General features: G+C 46.7%; 1 protein-coding gene across 9 annotated transcripts in view; it reads right to left on the bottom strand.

Moving 5' to 3' along the window:
• Positions 1–12949, bottom strand: part of LOC147022380 (uncharacterized) — a 214946-nt gene that overhangs the window by 193763 nt on the left and 8234 nt on the right. For 8 of the 9 annotated variants that reach the window (XR_015061209.1, XR_015061210.1, XR_015061212.1 and 5 more), the window contains exon 2: positions 2100–2186. Coding sequence is in view for 2 of the 9 variants with exons in the window: in XM_085893244.1 (XP_085749370.1) it covers positions 2100–2186 (87 nt within the window). In the remaining 7 variants the exon portion in view is untranslated. Of the gene's footprint in view, positions 1–2099; positions 2187–3242; positions 3728–12949 lie in introns of those variants that run through there. The other variant, XR_015061211.1, reaches the window with a different exon arrangement.

The following is a 12949-nucleotide window of genomic DNA, read 5'->3' as shown; positions in this document are numbered from 1 at the left end:
CATGATCCTCCAGCTTTTCTTTGAAGTGAGGTCTTCCATTTGGTCCGCAATATAAATGGACCCCTAATTGGACACAGTACACCCAAATCGGTCACTTTCTTTGGCCACAACCTCAGCAATCTGATACAAACGCTTCTTTGTTATTGGTCATTGATGCTGTAGTCCACCCTGGTCATCACATACCCAGATGTGTTGCCTTGTCATTTTTGCTGAGGCCTTTCTGGAATAATTTATTTGAAATTATTAAAGAAATTGATTGTCCACAATGTATTTATTTTTTCATTAAAAAGAACAAGCACTCCCAGCCTTTTGTGCCTGCCATGCATGGACTTTAAGTGAGCAAATCCATGTGGTTTCCCTTGAAGTAAGAACAATACAACACTAGTTTCTTTGTCTGTGCGTTCTTCCAAGAAAGTCCACCACGTTGAGTTTATGCTAATAGGGCCAAAGGCAGCGATGGATGTGCTGTGTCTGAGAAACTCGCAAAAATAATAAAGTTTATTGATGCTATAATCATCAATTCAACTCTTCATTTGCCAAGATGGCATCTACTTATTGAGATTAACTTTTTGAAGACACATTCTGGCCAGTTTTACAACCGATAAATTAGCATTTTCTATGTTTTTAAACTTCACGTCTGTAATGGACCCAGCTGGCATCATTGCACGTGTTCTCATGTGCTGCTCTTCAAAGTTGACATCTCTGCTCTCCACACCAGGTGCTTCATCTTTCAGTGCCAATTTGCTTTGAAGTTTCCAACAACACCACTATCCAGCAAGGTACGAAGTACAAAGACTTATCCTCACCTTCAGAACAGCAGTTAGCCCACTTTTAAAAACCAGTCTGGTAATGGAATCCAAAATCATTGCTGACGTTTCTCTTCTTTTCAAACCGTCATATTTTCGACCATCATCTTGGATTTTGGGGTCGTCACTGAACTCTGAATGTTTGAGACTTCTGTTATAGCAATGATTATGTCATTCTTTCTGACATTTTTCATTCTGTTTTCTTCAGAAGTTAAAGTCCAGAAGTCATTTTCTTGAACCCAATTCTGTTCTTCCTTGAATCCTTGGAAATCACCATCAATTTGGTGGATTATTCCAACTTGTGTTGAACAGTTTCTCATCCTAATTATTGATTGGCAGGGGTCAAGACGACTGGATTTAAGGGCTTTGCTGGTGGTCGAGCATTGGCACTCCATGGATGACATTTCACCATCTTGTTTGGTCTCCCACAAGGCATGGGGTCAAAAAACTGATCTAATACGAGTAAAGATCAGAAGCTAATCAGATGCCGAAAAACACGACTTGAAAATCTAGGTCTCCAGTGTATTCACTCACACACTCTTGTGTGCAGTCTTGAGGCAGCTGGTTGCATCATCGGTTAGGGACACAGCTATGTTGGTGATGCAGTGCCCTTATTACCAGTACACTGGACCTCGGAAGGATGACGGTCTGAGTCAACCCCACCTGGTGTTAATTCAGCAGACGAGGGAGCTCAAACTCAGGACCCGAGGATCCCAAGCCAGCCACCTTAACCGCTAAGCCGACGCCAGGCTATCTTGTGTATTGACTGTGTCCATCCTAAAGCAGCACCAAGTCAATTCCATCCACTCATGCGATAAATCTAATGTTCAGTTCCTTTCACTGAAAGCCGAATAATTATGGATGTTGGGACTACTTGAACTTAAGATTACTTTTAGGTGGTGGATCAATTGTAATCCTCCAGATCTGATGATAAATATGAAGATGTGACATTTTGATCCAAATTTGTTTGAGTATTTGATACAGAGATGCTTCATCGAGGAAGTGATCCAAGGAGACAAGTGTTTGCTGAAGTATACAGAACTGATCCTGTTCAAAATTGATACCTCCTTGGTTCATTCACACTGTTACCTTGGAATTCATAAACCGATTCCGTTCTGAGCATAATTTCCAAATGACAAATTGATGGAGCATTCATTATAACGAGGTTAATGTACTGTGTGCTATTGAATGAGTTTGGTGGGTGTTAAACTTGTAACAACATACCTCGGAAATAAATAAAGTATTGTTTCTTTAATAATTTTGCAGACAAAATTAAGTTAACCTTTCAGTTACCTGGAAGTTCATATTCGATGAGTTTTCTGCTTTTTAGCTTTTCTGTTCTTGTTTCAGTGTCTTGAAGTGATTGGCGATCCATCGACTCTGTATCACAAATGAGGCAGTGCACCTTATCAGTCATATGCAGCTTCCATACCTGACTGCCCCTAAATTATATTTCTACACCCGTCCATTTCCAGCTCCATCAGCTTTTAATACCTGAATGGATTTCCTTTATGTTGTCCGAGCAGTCAAGTTTGACTACACCACACCTCACCCAATGATAGCAATCAAACAACAGCAAACACTAAAATGCTCACTGAAAGTAAATAATTCAGCCAATCAGAGATCATCATAAAACATGAGACTGTACAGCCATGTAATGTCTTGGTCCCTAATTGCAAGACAATTAATTTTTGTGAGATATACACATTGCATCATAAATACAAAAAAATACATTAGGATTAGTGGTGATATTTCTTTCTAATTGCCGATTCATTTTCATGAGAATGCTTGAAAAATTATGTTAGCTTAAGCTGGTAGTCACATCTTGACACTCGTGAAGCCTCCACAGTCCAGTGTAGAGACTTCATGATTGCTTTCAGATTTTTATGAAACAGGAAGCAACTTCCTGATGAGCTTTCAGAACAGGAAGTACCTTTATGACAAGTATTGATTAATTGTTGAAAATACCCATAATCCATTTAGCTCCAATTCATCATTGATGCAGGTGTGCTCGACATCCCTGTTACCACTATTGGTGAGAGGTTGTTGAGGGTATGAGCCATCATCTACTCAATCACCAAGAAGCCAGAAAGAATTGCAGCATATTGGGTTGAAGGTATATTTTAAACAAGTAATCACTACTTGTCAAAAAGGTGCTTCCTGTGAAATTGAAAGTGTGATCACGATGCTGACAGAGTTACCGAACACGGTGGAGTTAAACTCCAAGGATAGAAGAACTATCACGGTTCTACAAGGACCCACACCGAGTGGTGAATTTAGGCTCGTATTCTAGTGAGGTCTATCACCATGCCGGTTATTGATCAAGATTATGACCAATTTAGTCCTAAAAGAATACAAATTAAACCCAAATGTCGGAACCAAAATGACAGTAACATAAGGTGCACACAGTCTCTGAAGAAATAAATAATTTCTTACACATGACTCCTTCTGTGGTGTCGTGGTAGCGGCGCTTCGAAGGCAGACACGAGCGGAGGAACAGTTCAACCACGGCCTTGTTGCACGAGCGGGAGCGTGAGCGTACGTTGCCCGTAACTCCCCCTTTATTACGTACTCGGTGCACTCTACAAGCCACAGCGACAACAGCAACCACCACAACGCCTCAGGCGGCGCGCACTCCTATATCCCTGGCAGGCACGTGATCACGCCGACCACTCCTCCACATCATGCCCTGCCCTCGCAGGCTACACCACACTCCTCCCTCCTAAAACCATGATTATTAAATGACCATCGTCATAATAAGCATAAGCAGCACAGAATACCACGATATACCAGCAGATAAGGTACAAAAACGATAATAGCCTCAAAAAGAAAAAGCATAGGCACATCACACCATATAACGTGTCGACGCGAGCGCGTGGAGCTGCAACGGCCAGGTTCCGAAGACTGAGTTGCACAATGAACCCACAACACCCTGACCGCGTTACAGATATCACGCAGCAAGGCGAGAAGTACAGCCTCACTACGCAGCAAAAGCGCCCCCAGGCGGCTCATGCTTACATGCCCTCCGGCGAGGTTGCGGCGACCTCCCGAGCAAACCTCCCCCGGCACCATCAAACGCCCCTGGCCGACAAGGCGGCACATCTCCCCCAGCCAGACTAGAAGCAAATAAACATTCCGAGGCCGGAAGCCCGCTGTCTTGAAGCCGTGGCGCCAATGCCAAACCCGACTGAACTTGGGTGGGGACGCTGAACAGCGCCGTCGGCTGGATGCAACAAAGACCCCCTAACAACCCACGCACTACAATCAGTTGAGATTCCAACGTATGTCCAAACGGCCTCGGGCGAGAACAGAGAATTGCGCCCCAGGCGCCAGGCACGTCTGACCTTGCCGAAACCAGAGGTGGGGGTAACGCTGAACAGCGCACCAGCCCCGGCTCCGAGTCGAGACCCACACGGCAATTAGACGTAGCAAGTCCATACAAACCACACCTTAAACTCAGGCTCGTCATAAATCAATAAGAACATCATTTGTGCAATTGCAAACTCCTTTTTTCGGACAGCGCGTTCTTCCGATAAAATCCCTGCACATGACAAAGTAACCACCCGTGGCCCGGGGCAACGGAAGGCCAATAAAACCTCTTTATTTGCCATCATCGCTCCCAAAGCCCTCACATCACATTGATTATAACGAAAAACCCATCGATTGATCTCAGCCAAACCTATTCTCACACATGAACTGTCGGCATTTATTTCAACAACGTTAAACCGCATCACTTGAGCAATGAAAATCAAATACGCAACAATCAGCAACCCATGAATCGCATCGCGTGTCCATCTCTTGGTTGTCGTCGCGACGTTGCGATGACCTGCTCGTCGCCGATGGTCGCGATCCGTGAACTCCTTGAACGCGACGGGCTCGCTGCAACTCCCCGTCGAAATCGCCTGACCGACACAGGCGCGCATTGCCTCATGAGCGCAGCCGAAGCGCGAGGGCTCAGCGCGAGAGCTGGCACGGCTCCCGTTGCCCCCGAACCGCACATCAACGTTGCAGGCAGCAACGAACGGCCGCTCCCGTTGCATCGATGCGGCTCCCGCCGCCAGAACCTCGCCCTCGGGTCTCGAAGGAAGCACCGGCGCACCTGGAGGTACGAACTGGAGATCCAGCTCGAGGTGCGCCAACCAGTCCCGACCCAAAAGGGTGGGCCCGACCCAAAAGGGTGGGCCTCTCCCCTCGTACCACAAACACCGAGAGTAGGGCGCTTCGACCCCGGTAGAGCACCGAGACGTCGGCCACCGCAAGCGGTGCAATCGCTTCGCCGGTGTACGTGCACAGCGACAAGGTCGTCTTGACCAGGCGAACACCGCGAAGACTACGAGCCGCCCGCTCGCCCATGACCGACACTGCAGCCCCGGTGTCCACGTAAAACACGGTCGGCTCGCCATTCACCTCGACTTCCACCGTGATTGGTCTTGTCACCTCCGGACCAATCGAAAACAGACTCAACATTGGTTGCATCTCCTGCTTCGGCCCGCCGGCATCGCCATGCCCCGGCTGCAGGCCGCTCCCCAGGTCACTGGGGTCCTCCCGCACCTCGCCATCCAAGACCCCAACGGAGGCCCCCGCCATCCGACACACACGCTTCAAATGTCCCACCTTGTGACAATGCAAACACACGGTGTTCTTATACGGGCACACTCGTCGCAGGTGCGGACCACCACACCCCCAGCACCCCTGGAAATCCACCTCGCTCCCGGTGCGGCCGCGCTGCGGCACGCGCCCCCGGCCCGCACCGCCAGACGCGCGCGCGACCTGTGGCACCTGGGTCATCGCGTGGACCCCGGGATCAGCCGACATGCCCCAGCTGGAGCTACTCATTACGTCCTGGCCGGCGATGGCGCGGACATCCGTGAGCGTTTGCTCGACAGCCGAAGCAGTCCCGACTGCTGAGTCGAATGTAACATCGCTCACCCGCAGAATGGCTGCCACCATCTTCGCGTCCCGCAGACCTGAAATAAAACGATCTCTGAGTCGCGCCGGACGCTCCTCTGCCGTGAACTAGCAAGCCACGGCCGAATGCTTCACTCGTGCCACGAAATCTGGAACGCGCTCCTCCGCACCCTTCGCGAGGTGATCGAACTGGTACTGAGCGAGCTGCAATGACTTCTCTGGCGCCAAGTGGGTCTTCATCTTCTCCACGATATCCTGAAACGATAGCTCGTCATCACTGGGCTTATCTGGAGCTACCAAATCACTCAGCAGCCGGTAGTGCTCCGTTGACAGCGAGGCGAGCAAGATCGACTTGCGTTTGCCTTCATCATCCACATCATTCACGTGGAAATAGCAGCCCAATTGTTCAGAAAATAATTCGAAGTCATCTCCCACGAAGACGGGCACGCGACCGTGCGCCGTGCCCCGACCTTCTGCCATGCTGGTGAGATGCCGAACCGCGCGGGGTGCACTGAGTTACTCGCTGCCGATCCGAACCCAATCACCCTGCACACGCCGATCCGAACAGCCTCGTCGCCAAACTGTGGTGTCGTGGTAGCGGCGCTTCGAAGGCAGACACGAGCGGAGGAACAGTTCAACCACGGCCTTGTTGCTCAAGCGGGAGCGTGAGCATACGTTGCCCGTAACTCCCCCTTTATTACGTACTCGGTGCACTCTACAAGCCACAGCGACAACAGCAACCACCACAACGCCTCAGGCGGCGCGCACTCCTATATCCCTGGCAGACACGTGATCACGCCGACCACTCCTCCACATCATGCCCTGCCCCCGCAGGTCCGCAGGCTACACCACACCTTCGAATGAAAAATCAGACACGAACACAAACAGTCAACAATTATACAAGAAAAATAATTTGTCTTGTATTACTACAACTTTCCGATAATGATGTTTGGGTTTAATTTGCATCCCTGGAGGGTTAAAATGACAGTTGACTTCCGGTTCCAGGTCTGAACATAATACACACTGGTTCACACCTGCCTCCTTAAATTTCATCAAAACTGATTTTCACACACCAGATCCATGGTGTCTTTCTGTTATAGTTTCATCCCTGTGTAGTTAATTGTTTTCCTCCAATTTCCATCTCTTAACCATACCTTGTTAGGGTGTTAAACAAATTTGTGTCCTTGTGAGTGTCTGGCATACTATTAACTATATATAATAGTGAGTGTGCCCATCTCTGATTCCGTCTCTGATCCAACAAGTGCCTCATTGTTTTTCTATATTCGAAATGTTCTCTTTTTTACACTCCTCAACTCTATTTCATTTTCCCCTCTTTGCTTCAAAATATATGCAGGACTTCCTCACTTTAAACGAGCGATTCGTTCCGAGAGAATAGCATTTAGAATGAGATCGTTAAGCATATCACTTTTAACATGGTACAAGGAGAGATACATTCCAGACCCTGTCAAAGGCCCAATACTAGAGACTGTTTCCTCACTAAATGACATGGCAAACACAAATACCACAGGAACATCAATATGCAATTATGGACTGTAATTACAAGTAGCGTCCTGGGCCATGGATCCTACATTTCTACCCATATAGATTTCTAATAGCCCCGGCACCCGCTCGCCTTGAGACTCCATCTTATTTCTCGAAAGGGATTAATTTGGTACGCTCGTAATTTGGAGGGAATCGGGGGTCGCTCCTCTCACCCCTGAACCGATTCCCGTGAATTTAGTTGGAGACGGGAGGGTTTGTTTCCCGCTCGCTGACACCAGTGTTGCGAATTCGCGCCCGCCGGTGTGCGATCGGCCGCTCGACTCGAATGGCGGCCGCCTCGCCCACCAGAACGGACAATTCAGTCGTGACCCTCTCGGAACAACGCCGGGAGCTAGTCACAGGTGGGGGTTTAACCTCACCACGATCGTGCCAATTGCCCACCCGCGCAGGATAGGGTTTCTCGCCAAATTCGACCTACCTAAGTACCTGCGAGAGTGATCGACCGGGCGATCGTACGACACCACAGGCCGACTCCGGACACGAACCGCTTAAGCGGTCCGTTCCGTGCTACAGTGATAACCGAGCGGTGTTATCGTTGGCCTTGACGGTTCCGATTAATTACCGGGCGTTTTAAACCCACTACGAACCCCTTAAGTGATGCAAGATGGAGGGTCAATAAAAAAGGAAAAGAGACGAAGCAGAGCGGCCACAGTTCAACAAGCAAGCATTTTATTTACACACACAGACACAAAGCAAGCACGTATCCACAGCCATACAGTCAAAATGCACATATAAAGCAAAGAAAGAGTTAAAACCGAATACGCGTACACACGGCAACACTTAAAACAATACTACTTGACAGACGGCGCCAACACACATTTACACAAAAGCAAAGGAGAAAGGAAAAGAAGTCGCGACTTCCCTTTTCGTGGCCGGTGAGTCCCTCTCCCACGACCGTCAGCGTGGTCGCGCCTGGCCCCGACCTCTCTCGTGGCCGGCGAACCCTCTCCGGCACTCCTCGTCCGGACGCGCAGGTCCACCTCACAACTAGCGCTGCCGCGTCTCCAGTCCGTGCCTTCGTGACAGGCCGCTCGCCAAGCCGCGGGCGCAGGACTCTTCCCCCGACAAGACAAGCAGACAGGAAGCCTCGAAGAACCAACTCAACCCGAACCAACTCGACCAACCGAAGACCAACTCGACAAGGAGACAGGAAGCCTCGAAAACCAGACTCTCGAACCAACTCGACCAACCGAAGACAAACTCGACTAGGAGATAGGAAGCCTCGAAAACCAGACTCTCGAACCAACTTGACCAACCGAAGACCAACTCTTCGTCCCTTTTGTAGGGGCCGGCTCCGCCCTTCGCCCCGCCCCGTTTTCGGCTCCACCCTCGTTCGAGAAGGTTCCCGAAAAGGGGCGTTCCCTCACCCCGACCACCTCACGCTGTTCATCCACCAATCGGCGGCGAGCTGCCCTTCCCCCTTCCTTCACACCAAGCGTGGGGAAAAATGGTGGGAAAAGCCCACGAGCATCGTTGCTGGTTTTTGTTCTTCCGCGGAGATCGTGACCGCACGGTGCTTATTGAATGGCGAGTGGCGAAGATGTGGTAGCGTAGGTGGTGGAGGTGGCGTGCTTGTAGTGTGGTTGGCACTGTGGTGGGGATGGTGTGGTTGTTGAGATGCTGTTTGTTTGAAATAAAAAATAGAACAGAAAAATGGCTAACTCAAAGCGTTGCAGCCCGGATGGATCACATAAATTCCCTCGATACAACGGGTTTGGACTAACTACACATGGACTTATCGATATCTCTCACCTGAGGACTCTTTATGGTGTAATGCGAATTTCCACAACCGTAACAATATCAAGCTCTTCGGCACCGTTAATAACACCTCGAGTATGTAGAGTCAGTTTAGTGAGTAATACTGTACGACATGACTTTCAAAATGACGTATTCCGGCCCAGAATGCTCAGCACACATGCACAGAAACCCCAGGAGACAGTGGCATTGAGGGCATCATAAAGTATGTCGTGTGTGGGAGATGAGGATTGTTACTTTAAATGGCTCACAAAGCTTCAAAAAAAAGCTGCAAACACTTGGAAAAGTACCCGAGAGAAAGGACAACGCTCACAGCTCACTGAATGAACAGCTGCTCATACTGAAAACTCCCGACCATGTGGGCCGGTGCAAAGCCCACGTGTGCGACATAAACCCTCGAGCCATCGCTACCAGTGAATGGACTGTGTATCTCGATTAGGTGATTCTAACACCGATGCGAAGGACATATCTAAGGTTTGCGAATGCACAGGGTAAGCTTAAAATGATAACATTTACGATTTATCAGGTTGGGATATATATTGTTTGGTTCTGGGTTCACGAGAAATTATACCACTGTGGATTTTTGCATCTATTACTGATCCATTGATATTTCTCGGATTTCCTCTATTCCCATGAGTCCGATTTTTTAAAAGACGATTTGAATTAAAAAAAAAAAACATGACAGATTTTGTGCAAGCAACAGCAGGTTAAAAGTGCTCGGTGAGCTGAACCTAGTCAGTGCATAAGCACACACACAAACACACACCGCCTGTGCCACTGCCTCGTTTAGCATTCATATGTCATTTTGAACGTCACGTATCGGTGTTTTTACATCTTCCATGTATATTTTTTTATGTAATTGTTTTTGATCATTGATAATTGATCAGGGAACACTGTTATATAACTTTGGAAAAGTTTTACAGCAAAGTTACAACTCAATGATTGCTTTAAAACATACAAAGGGTTATATTTAAATTAATTATTTGTACTCCAGCTCGATGAGTAGACATGCATCACTCTCTAGGAAGTGGAAATCTTTCATTATTTCCCCCCCAGTACAGTGGACCTTTTGACTCCTTAACATACTCAATCGTCCCAACCCTCTGCTCCTCCTCATCCCTTCCACTCCTGCAAAAAATATGCATTGGAACTTTGCAAGGGGGAACATCATGAACTGTGACAAAAAAAAATGGTGACTCAACATTATCACATTGCATGTGACATTGTGTGTGGACAAGGATGTGTGTGGGGTGCACTCAACCAACTAATTCATTATTGTATAGATATAAATTAACAAGAGGTCACATAATGAAGAAAACATGGAAAAAGTAGTCATAAAACATAAATGCTAATCTATATCACCTTACACTATGGTGTGATGTTACACTGTATAACAGCCAATGTGGGATCCTCGAGGGGGTGTTGTTTTACCTGCTCGGTATCTACAAACTCCACTCTACATCACTTCAGTTCCGTTACAATAGCTGGTTTCTGTTTGCCCAAAACCGTTAAAAGGTTCAAACAATCGATGAATTTGAACTTTGTGTTTTTACAACCACTCCCAGCCCAGTGAGCAGATTTTTGCCGAGAACCACGCTAATGCTTCCTTCACTCCAGCTGCCCATGTGCAGGTACTTTGGGTTTGAGTTCTTGGAGGTTGCTGCAATGAATGCCCACCAGAAGCTCACCATCTTGCCGTGCTTTTGGTGGCATCTCTGTGAGCAGAGGGACGTAGCAGGTGAAAGGAGATTTTATATTAAAAGGGATGGTAATCCCACTATCATCATTCAACAATCACAAGGATGAGTCAGCTGATAACAAGAGCACCTGTGAAAAGCAGGCCATGTTTGCAGTGGCACACTTCAACTCTTTTCAGCAAGCTTGGTGTTGGCTTAATGGTTAAGGTAGCTGGCTTCTTAGGGTCTTGACATCTTAGGGTCTTGAGTTTGAGCTTGTCAACCCGTTAAATAACACCAGGTGGGTTGACTCAGCCGGTCATTCTTCCGATGTCGGCAAAATGAGTAGCAGCTTGCTGGGATGATTGAGCCATTTGCATATCCTGCGTCTGAGTGGCAAACCGTCCAGGAATGCGCCCAATGGCCTGGCAGACTGCTTCGGCAACACCGACGCTCTGAACAGGATAAGGTCCGAATGGATGGAATGATGCAATCAGCAACCATAGGCTGCACACAAAATATTAATAAAGACTCTTTTCCACAATCCTGAGCCACTTGTTGAACACTTTCACAGTTTATTTAATTCCTTAACAGGAAAATGATTTCCTACTTCAGAGGACTTTCTATAGGTATGATGCAATCTCATTGCAAAGATTTTCAATGTTAACTGATAATGTTAAACCCCAAGTTTGTGCCACGTTTTAAAAATTTTACGTTTGATTTGAAATTAAATAGCATTTCATTAATTGACTTCCAAATTCTAAATCTACCTCGAAGAAACTAGGAGTCTTGTTCAGATGTCAAAGATTATTCTCCTCCGAGCAGTTTCTTCAATGACATGAAGAATCGATTCGTCCTTGTACAGAGCACTGCTCTCACATATGGGGAGATTCTAGCTCCACAAACTTACTGGACAGAATTGATCCCAAAGTAATACAATTTATCAATTCTCCCAATATGACCTCAAAACTCGACCCCTTGAATTATGCTGCAATGTTGGCCCTTTCTCTTTTCTATTGATAATTATAATACTTTGCTTTCTGATCCCGAGAACTTGCTGCTTCATGCACCTCCGCCATGAGAGAGACCACAAAATATTCGACAAACTACTACAATCACATGACCATTGCGTGGCCACTGACAACTCGAGGGTGGGCCGTCATGATGTTCGTTTGTTCCCCTCCACTGACGTACTGTGGAACCATTTATCTTCTCATGTCTTTCTTAACAGTTATGATGTTCCCCTTTTCAAAAAGCAGATATTTTTTTACTTTCTCAAAAACTTTTCGACGATTCTTTCTTTCGTCACTTTTTTATCTATGCAGTTCTTTTATTTTAGGCCTGGCATCGATGAGTGATTGGAGCGTTTAACATAAAAATATATTTTTAAAATTCAACAAGAGTTTGTGCCAAAAGCTTTGTTTCAGGTGGAGACGTTTGTTGTTGTTTACACAGATTGCATAAAGAGACTTATAAAATATTCCAGAATATAAATATCATGTCGATAATATAAACACATTGACAGATAATCCTATGAACCATCAAACCCAAGACATGTGGCTTTGTACATAAGAGTATCAGTGAACCAGAATACCCCATTTTTAGCTCACCTGAAAAGTCGTTGCGGGGAGCTGATTATATGTGACGGCGCGTCGTCCATCCATCCATCCGCATATACTTTAAACTGCTCTGAAACTACACATATGATGTACCAAAGTTTGTTCATGGCATTAAAAAATTAATTCATCAATAAAAAATAAAATAAAAATATAACAGGCCATGAGGGGGTTTATGGAGGAAAGGGGGGGGGGTGGCAAAGAGATATTTGCTTTCTTCTACTTGCGTCACCAGCTGCGCCCCTCTGCATCGCCAGTTGTAAAACGCACATGGGATAACTACCGATTTGGCCTCGTGAGCTCCCAGGGTGAGGCTAACTGCAGACTTCTTCAATGCAGATTCACCCTGTATATCAGCTCCTGTGGTGAGGCTAATAGCTGGCTATTTCAATGCAGATTTGCCATACCTACAAAGCTCTCATGTGCACTTTGTAAATACATGTAAAAAGAGGAAAATAACATTAAAAATGTACAGCCAGAGGTTGGAATAGGGATGACAAAACAGTCGGGTAGGGAAAACAAACATCTCACTGTACATACAGAATGCATATTTATAGCACAAATGGTATGTCACACTTATCTAAACAAATGGTAAGAAATAACTATCTTTCTGCTAAACACTTTT

Source organism: Eptatretus burgeri, chromosome 8 (genome assembly GCF_056783735.1).
Source record: "Eptatretus burgeri isolate ZD-2024b chromosome 8, Ebu_testis_v1, whole genome shotgun sequence".
NCBI classification, from domain to species: Eukaryota; Metazoa; Chordata; class Myxini; order Myxiniformes; family Myxinidae; genus Eptatretus; species Eptatretus burgeri.
Note: the sequence above shows the minus strand (reverse complement) of the source record. Positions and strands in the feature narration are given on the sequence as shown.